A 9,507-nucleotide genomic window follows, 5' to 3' on the forward strand; every position below is an offset into this window, starting at 1 on the left:
CTTGTTGATTATCATGTTTGGAACATTTGTTAGGTTGTAATGCTTAGTGACGTGTTAGTTCAGAGATTTTTAACGTCAGCTTAAAGGAATTGCGTCATAAAAGGATTTCGAGGCACTCCGTTCTTTTCACGAATGAAAAATATGTCGTGACAGTTAAGATTAATGCTGGTAACTTGTCATGTTTCATCTTTTCCTTCCTGTTGTTGATAACGAAGACTTGACAATTAATGTTATTCGCCTCACTTTTTTAAATAAAATAACTGATTAGGGAGTGGAAAGGTTGAAAGATAAACACGTACTTACTTATGGCTTGTCTATTAGGATTCAGTAGGAACTCTGTTTTGTCCACTACAAAGACATTTGTGAGGAAATACGAACAATCTTGGAATTTCTTAATCAAAATATTTTTATTTTATCAGCTGCTAGAAAATAAAATACTGCCACGCGTAAAATTGTACCTCTTTATGTGATGTGACACTGACCACTCACTCCCATCTAATGCCAAGGTTGAAAATGAGTAGGAGCTATACTGCCTCTCTCCTCAAGCGCCTACGTGGCGTATAGTGGGACAGCAGAAATGTATTTACCTCTTTATGTAAGCTGGAAAAAAACTATTTGTACCCTAAGGGAAAATAAATACTGGAAATGTGTGAAAACACGATGTTAAAGACAGTACCTGAACCCAATAAAGATAAACTGATCCAAGAAATTTACTCAAGAAACTCACCCATCTATTTTGTGGGTAATGGCAGTAATATCATGAAATAACGTAATTTTCTTCTTATTCTTTTCCGGTTTAACAATGTTTGTACAATTTCCGGTACCCTTTATGGGTCCCCAACTTTTCGTTGTCTCGATCCATAGACGTTTCGGTAGGACTCCTTGGACGAGGGATCGGCCCGTCGCAAGGCCTCTACCTGTACACAGGACAGCACAACAAACATCCATGGCTTGAGTGGGATTCGAAGGCCCACGGCTCAGACCGCGCGGCCACTGAGGACCCCACGTAATTTTCTAGGAACACTAAATTTAGTACACACTGGGCAAATGTGTTTAAGTTTGCATAAACTTTATGACGTGTGCAGTCTGAAAGTGAGAAAATAGGCCTGAAGAAAATCTATTGCAATTATGCAGATTGGATTTGACTGTCTAGGGACTGATTTTGGTTTCAAGGTTTTGTTGCGTTGATGAATTTCTTGTCACTCTACTGTAATTACCACTTCTTGATGAGCCTATAACCACTTCTATTCTTAATGAAAATGTTTGTGAATTTTAATTGCACTCATCTCTTCTAATTAGACTTACGTATTTTTAAATGATAATTACGAGTAATGACATACTTTAATCACCAATGGAAGGATGTGCCTTATAATTTGTCTGGGAGGGATTTTCTTGAAATAAAAGAGTTATATAATTCTTTATTTTGAACCAACACTGCGTAATAGACACTGCATATGACAAGGTCACACAATGAATGTAAAATAATAATTTCTTTATTGTTGTGGTCAAACAGAGTAGAACAAAGTGTGGCAGTTTGAGAGAGTTCTGAAACAGGATGTGAAATAGAGATAGGACGCAGTTAACTACCTGCGTGTCTACAGTAGGATTGTATACATATTATTTGAAACTAAATGATTCTGTAAAGTTCGTGCTGAACTTAAAATTATCTATTATTAATTTTTCATTGCATAGATTAGAAAGTGTTACAAGGTGTAATTTTGTAAGCAATGAATGGGGATCGATCTGGAAGGAAGCAGCCTTGGCGTATTTAATGCATTATACCAGTATTTTCCGAATAGACTGAGAAAACTGTGGAAATCCCTGGTCAGAATAGCTAGCTTCTGTACTGAGATCTGGACCTGAAAGTCTTGAGTTCGAAACAGCATCACTGCTCTATAGTAGTCTTAGCCCTGAAGATGGAGGCAGTATATTCCTCCGAAATTTTGGTACTACGTGCAAGCCCACACGACGTCAATACCCAGACCGCCATTGACAACTTCGTTGTAAAAACCTCAAATCTAAATTAACTTTTTTTTCGACACAGTATTTTGTGTTATTTATTTATTTAGTGTTCTGTCTGACGACAGGTCCACATGAACAGGATCCTCCCATCCTTTTCTCGGACTGGGACTGTTCATATACGTTCTTGGCAGATGATCCAGAAGTGGTTTGCCATTGCCTTCTTCTGTGTGTGAATGGAGTAATTGTTGGGATGCCACGGAGAAACCGGGGAAGACCCCGGAGGAAAACTCCGTGTTGCCTAGACCACGGCCTTGCCCAACACAAGTTATAAATTCGGGCACCGCCGGGAATCGAACCCGAGACCCCCAGGATTACAAGGCCAGCGTTCTAACCGCCAGACCACCTCATCTTATTATTATTTAGTGTTCTGTCTGACGACAGGTCCATATGAACAGGATCCTTCCATCCTTTTCTCGGACTGGGACCTGTTCATATACGTTCTTGGCAGATGATCCAGAAGTGGTTTGCCATTGCCTTCTTCTGTGTGTGAATGGAGTAATTGTTGGGATGCCACGGAGAAACCGGGGAAGCCCCCAGAGGAAAACTCCGTGATGCCTAGACCACGGCCTTGCTCAACACAAGCTATAAATTCGGGCACCGCCGGGAATCGACAGACGGTAAAATTTCTTTCTGTTGTCAAACATCGCTACACTACGCAAAATCCTTGCTTATTTACTATTTGTATGTGGTTATTGCAGTTTCCACACTAATTATGTCATAGGCCTACGAATTTTGACGTAAGTCTGAGGAGCTGCACTGGCACATAACGCTCAGCAAATTCGTCTCGATAAGATCATTTGTCGTTTCCCTTCAGGTGTGACGTGGGCGCCGTAACTAACGACACACACAAAAAAAAACCATTACGAGGACAAATCTGGATTCAAGATCTATGCCATTACATTCATACACCACATACCTTTTTTTTTACTTGTTTCCTGGCTGGATAATATGTTTCCCAGAAATTGTTATGAAGATGTTATCGTAATTATAATAAATTATTTACGTCATAATAAAGCGTGACTATCAGCAGTTAATTCTAGATACACAGGCCTATATAAACACTAAAATAGCTTCGTGGCATTGTTAGTGTTCAAACTGAAATCAAGGGTCAACCGCAATCCAAAGCCGAAACCATGAAACACGCTGTTGGAATTCTGTTGCTGGCAGTTGTTTTTGTTGTGGTGAGTCGTGATTTCTTTCGTTTATTAATAGTGCACTCTCTTTAAGAACTGTACGTGTAACGTATGGCGCGTTCACTCTCATTGCTTCGTGATCTTCAGTTTGTGAAAGTTGACTTCACGATCCCGCTCATAAATACCATAATTCATACGTGTCTAGTATAAAAATTAGTCAAAATCAATCTAACAGTTTTCGGATTGTGCGTGAAAGCATGCAGTCCTTTTGTTTTATTTTTTTTTCGAAATTCTTAGGACTTAGGAATAGAATTTTGTCTTTTATTTTTGTTCAAAAACGTGTTTAGCTGCAGTCAGTTATTTAACGTCTTCCGCTAAACCCGCGCAGAAACACACGTAAGTGTTCATGTAAAATGTCAGTTCATATCAGATTTTAACCGAAACTAGAAACATGTCAACATGTGATGGAAAAGTTCCCAGTATCAAATTTCATGAAATTCATTAATTGGTTCTCGTAGGATACAAAAAAATTAATAGAAAAGAGCAGCAAAGAGGCGGATTTTTGCAGGTGAATTCCATACCAAATCACGTCGACCTAGAAATATTACAGTTGTCTGAAATGGAGAACCGCCATGAAACGCTGACAAGCTTTCAAATATTGGCGTAGTGCCTTCAATATTTGGTGGGCGTTTCTTAGTTTTTAAATTTAATTCTTGTATCCACAAAAGATACGTGTGTCATGGAAATTTAAATGCAAGCCTTCATGGGCAATTTTTACACTGGTCTCTAAATGGCAGAGTTATTATGCATCCTCGACATACACACGAAATATAATTCAAATATATAAACATAGGTGACCCAAGATAACTCTGAACTCACTACGAGTACAATTCGAAACACATCAGAATTGTTACGCCGTGCGTAACTTTATTTAACTTGTTTGTATTTATATTTTAATATTTTCCGTCAAATCACAATTTTTAATAAGATAATAAAATATAAAATATTTAAAATATCATTTCACGTTCCGCATCGAATGATCGATTTACAAATTGGAACGTTTTTTACTATTTACAAATTGGAACGTGAAATGATATTTTAAATATTTTATATTTTATTATCTTATTAAAAATTGTGATTTGACGGAAAATATTAAAATATTAACCTAATTCACAATATGACGCAAATATGCTACCTTGTTTGTATTTGTTTGAGATTGCTATGTTTACTTGATTCCTCCTTCAGCGTAAACCCATTTTGGGGCTGGTTCGACTTGCTATAAAATGGGAGGAAATATTTTCTTTAGTATTAACTGCTTATGTTACTGTTTTTTCCATTTCAAAGGATGGCGTCATTTTTAATATAATTACAGCCGGGCTATGATGGGTTTGCGTGATGTTGATAACATGGCAAACAGGAAATATGTCGAATTTAGGGGTAGCAGTTTTATTTTGTTTGGGAGGAAAGCTGTGTTTACGAGAGTGATGAAGACGATAGGGTTTGTCATTACAAAGTATATGTATTTATATAAATTCAAAATATATATATCTTAAGCAAGGCGAATAGTTATAGAAACGGACAGCACATTTTATTTTGACTTTCACTTTTCTTTACAGGTAACAGCTGCGCCATCTGACTTACCTGCACATCAAAGGGTAAATACCAACTTGATATACTTTTATGATTTCATGCGCGCTACATGCCTCGCTCATCTCATCCTCCTTGATTTTACCACCCTAATAGTATTTTGTGAAGAGCACATGTTAGGTATTCAAAAGTTAATCTTTTATGGCTTTTCGTTCCTCTAAATGAATATTCTTCTAATTGTAAGTGTTGGTCTTCTGGGTTGTGACGCTTCAGGGTTGAAGATGGGGGAATTATTTTACTCTGAAATGTTGGTACCCATACGGCGTCACAACCCAGATAAGAACCATCGATATCGTCAGTGTTCTGATCGTCATGTTCTGCTACAGGATACGAGGCAGGCGCCATCCATACCCAGTCCTGGCGACATGGCTGATATGGCTTCATCTCTCCCAGGAGCCGACAAGGTAAAAGACGCAGGTGGAAATATCCCTAAAATACCAAAATTGCCTCGTCACCGCTAGAGATTGACACCGATCTTCACGAGTGGATCCATTCGTCTGTAACAGTAGCCTGCTGAGAAAAGTGACTTTGAAAAACCACGCATCTCCTTCTAGCTTTCCTTGTAGACTGTATTAGGTTCACAGACATACTTCCCAACACAAGTCATCTCAGCGAATTATAATACAAACTGTAATTACTGAATAGCCGATGTGTTATATGTTATTTTGGCATCATTATCTCTAACTCCGATTGGTTGGAACACGATAGTACCATTTGTCAATTTAGCAATGCTGATTCATAAAAAAACACATTTTATTAAAAGTAGAATTTTCCATCTCTGACATTATATACGCCAGTTACTTGAAACTATTAATTTGTTGCAGTAAGAAACAATAGAACTTATTGCTTGAACCTCTATAGCACGAAGTTTTAAGAAATGCCTTTGCTGAGAATGTGCACGTGTTACTGGCCCATATTGTTATTAGTATTATTATTGAGAAATATAGTAGTTTTCACATGTAATAAAGAAAGTATAGTCTGAGGCAAGAAATCTTTATTTCCCATACACTGGCCCTTTGTATGCTAGGACTCCATAAATCGTAACAAAGGAAGACAAACTACATGATTATGAACAGTTTACGAAATTAAAGTCTGATCAAGAATTAGTAAGTAATACAAAAATTCGAAATATTTGTTATCATAGTATGTTATTATTGTCAGTGAAATATCACTTAAATGCAACGATAATGTATGAATTTTACTAGGATCAAATGTGGATGTGTTGATTCAGTTGCTGTACTCATCTGCGTACATTCCACTGCTGTATTTTATTACCCATTTAACCTCGAGTCTCGAAACCTGCATAACTGATGGTAAACAGCTTCACTGCAACATAATGTTCCTATCCGCTTGGGAAGGGACTACACAGTATGAATCATTTTACGCATTTCTCCCTAACAAGGAGGTCGGAGAAGGCACTGAAGGATCAATCAGTAGTGGTGGATGTCTCAACAGGTAAAGTTTAATTACTATTACTTGCGTTCATTGGCTGGATTTGTACTTGTAGTCTTATTCGAATAGCAGAGGGGTAAATATTTCGATGATGGCAGCAGTAAGCTCCTCTGAAACGTCGGTCGTTATCTACCAGGCTGCACGGTGCAACGTCCCAGAAGACTGCCATTTTCATACTCATCACCATGAGAACCTGAAGTTTCACCAAATAAACGATGATTTTAAAAGTTTCACGAATAACGAATAGTTAATAGCCCGTTCTATTCTAGGTAAATCTGTTAGTAGTTCGACCGGGTTCAATTACCGAAAGAGGCATTTACTTATCCGAACGTCGCAGTCAAGTTGGTAGCTCTCCTGCTTCCTACTTAAATCTCCGCCCTGAATTAATTATCTCGACCGTGAATATCTTAATATATATGATATAACTTGAAACAGACCACGACCTCTTCCTTCCATATGATTTTATATTCATCCTTTCATCCTACGTAACCTATCCACGTGGTCGTAAAAGCGTCGATAAACCAGTAATCAGTCGATAATATTATGCTGAACGTCCAAGTTAGCTCTGGGGTCCATCGCAACGTTGTCTTGATTTAATAGTTGTATTCAATAGAATATCAATTCTCCCACTGTTTAGTGTTTATTAATGATGTTTAATTGCTGCATAATTGAGTTATGAGCTGGTACAACATATTTATAATTATAATTAAAGACACTCGATCCAGACGACGTTTTGAGCTAAGCTATGTGGATTCACACTCCAGTTCCGTACTGCTGTCGAACAAACTCATAAAGTTCCTGACAGTACGTACTTCAATTCTCGACCTAGTTACCGTCTATCCTACCTTACTCCATAAATCCGGGTTAATATTTGCATAGCTTACTTAAAAATCATACTCGTCTTACACATTTTCCAGTCTCATGTGACAATGTAAAATATCTTTAGTTGAAACAACGACATTAATTTACCTAAGAACAACGTAGTTATCAGTCGACTTTGCTATGCTACGAAATATTGTAATTTGTCTGCATTTTGCCATAAATTAATGGTCTACTATCAATCACGTAATCAAAGCCAAACTGAACTTTGAATAGTAATGCATCAAATGCTTAATGATAATTACGAAAACTCATTGACACTCTTAATTAGAATTGCTGAAGTTGAATGATATTACCCCGGCCTCTTTCTGCATAGTTACGGTAAAACCGAAGCCGGATTATTCGAAAGTTCCATTATAATGTGACAATGACAGGTCGTTAAAATATTAAGGTAATGCATTATCTCTACAGTAAACTGAGAATGTGACCCAGACTAAAGATTATTTTCTTAAACATTTCTTCCCGGGTTTCCAAATTTGTTTGATCCTTCACATCACTTCACAAGATTCTTAAGTAGTGATTTATCTGTTTGGAGGAAGGATATTAATCAAAGACAGTTTCACGATAAGTAAAATAATGGACGGTGATATAGGTCAATATGAACCAATGTTAATTTCCTCTTCAAATTTTAGAGTACACCTTCCATTTTAAACTTCTGTGAAATAACCCGAACATTATGCGTTACTTACGCTTTGAGTGAAACTCGTTAAAATTACAAGGAACGTAAGATGACGTAAAAACCTGAATATAACAATCGTAGGAGGTGATAACAGGTAGATTTTATTTTTCAGTACGTTTTCCTTAAAATTTAACCCAGCGAATAAACTTCATTTAATCTATGAACGAAAATAAGTTTTTGAATCTGGGTCATGTAATTTGAAAAGCATAATGGTTTCGATGTCTGTATCAGATAACGGAACTAATGAAAATATTCTGTTTGCATTCTTTGATAACTTTCACAGTTACACTGTAACCCATTTGTGCTTATAGATCTCTGTCAACATCCTGTTGCCGTGAACACCTCGCTCTGTAAAGCAAGAATAGAAATCTGTATATAACGTTTTTTGCCAGGAATACATTTTCATGTAAAATAATGACATGAATATGAAGTATAAACATGGATATAAGTGAATAATTTTCTAAATTAAGTCAAGGTCTATGTTTCTCTGACTCAAGTAAAGAGTTCTTAGAATGTATGATTTGAGGTTTTCACTGCGGTGAGTATGAAGATGGCTGTCTTCCGGGTTGTTGCGCTGTGTAGTCTAGAACTCTGTCGCTAGAACATTTTCCAAAAGATTTTTCTAATTCTTATTCTTTCTTAACAGTTTAAACTTCCGAAACTACCTACTCCCGAAGAAGCAGCGATCAAAGTTTTAGAAAACGTCCCCGAACCTCTCCTTGAAGCCGCAGAATCAGTAGGAGAGGCTGTTGAAGGTTTCATGCCGTCAGAGGTAATTAATACTTTACAAGAATATAATTTCATAAAATGATAGAAGAAGTTACAAAAACATTTGGGCAGCAAAAATTCGGATCATGAAAATCATAACGTGTTTTAAAACTCAGAAAATGAGCTATTTCAAATAACTTTAATTTATTCTTCCTTTGGTCTGGTTTTACGGTAGCAGCTTTCCTCTAAAACATTCTTAAAATAAGAATCTTATTTAAAGGGAATGTCTTATTGTTTCCATAAGTTACTATCTTTTTATTGACTAAGGTCAGCTTACGAATAAGAAAGACACCACAAGATCGTATTTAACGACGAAATCAAATTTTTACCACAAACAATCTATGAACCACGTTTGATCGACTAATATATATTCAACATCATTAGAACTAAAGTAAAATTTAAATATGCACACTTAAAATAACTGTAAGGCCTCCGTTACACTCAAAGAAAGTTTTACGGAGATTCTTAAAAGTGACTTTCTGTATACCTCGTTACAGAGCGAAACGGATGCTGAACCTCCCAGTGTCGAAGACATTGCAGCAAAGGGCATGGAACAAGCAGGAAAAATAGCTTCAAAATTGGGAATTGGGAGCAACTAGAGCAACAGTGGGTTACAAATCTACACGAACTGGTTGTAAAACCGGTTCTACTCATAATGATATTTGCTCTCCCAGCCTCGTAATTACAGACACGTCTACTTACTGCATTATGCCTTATTCCCTTCCATGGATGTGACTTGTCAACATGATAATGTCAGATATTTCTTCCATTGACTCGCTAGAATTAATTTTATTTTCAATCACTTATTTATAACATTATTTCCTCACAAATGTGTATTATTATTTGCATTGGTGGTAGTTGGCCATGTAGCACGTGATTAATTTCATTGATATGCAATAAAGTAACATAATTTATATGCTACTTCCT

The 9,507-nt window shown here is 36.8% G+C and overlaps 1 protein-coding gene across 1 annotated transcript; it reads left to right on the forward strand.

The window, feature by feature from the left end:
* Positions 1-3,046: 3,046 nt before the first annotated feature.
* Positions 3,047-9,501, forward strand: LOC110833871 (uncharacterized). Its single transcript, XM_022072419.2, has 5 exons — positions 3,047-3,203; positions 4,772-4,810; positions 5,129-5,206; positions 8,459-8,584; positions 9,078-9,501. The coding sequence occupies exons 1-5, from the start codon at positions 3,156-3,158 to the stop codon at positions 9,177-9,179; spliced, it is 393 nt and encodes a 130-aa protein (XP_021928111.1). The 5' UTR covers positions 3,047-3,155; the 3' UTR covers positions 9,180-9,501.
* The last annotated feature ends 6 nt before the right edge of the window (positions 9,502-9,507 follow it).

The sequence above is a fragment of the Zootermopsis nevadensis genome, unplaced genomic scaffold, assembly GCF_977971745.1.
Source record: "Zootermopsis nevadensis isolate Lab colony 2312 unplaced genomic scaffold, Znev_1.0 Znev_ptg000008l, whole genome shotgun sequence".
Lineage (NCBI taxonomy): Eukaryota > Metazoa > Arthropoda > Insecta > Blattodea > Termopsidae > Zootermopsis > Zootermopsis nevadensis.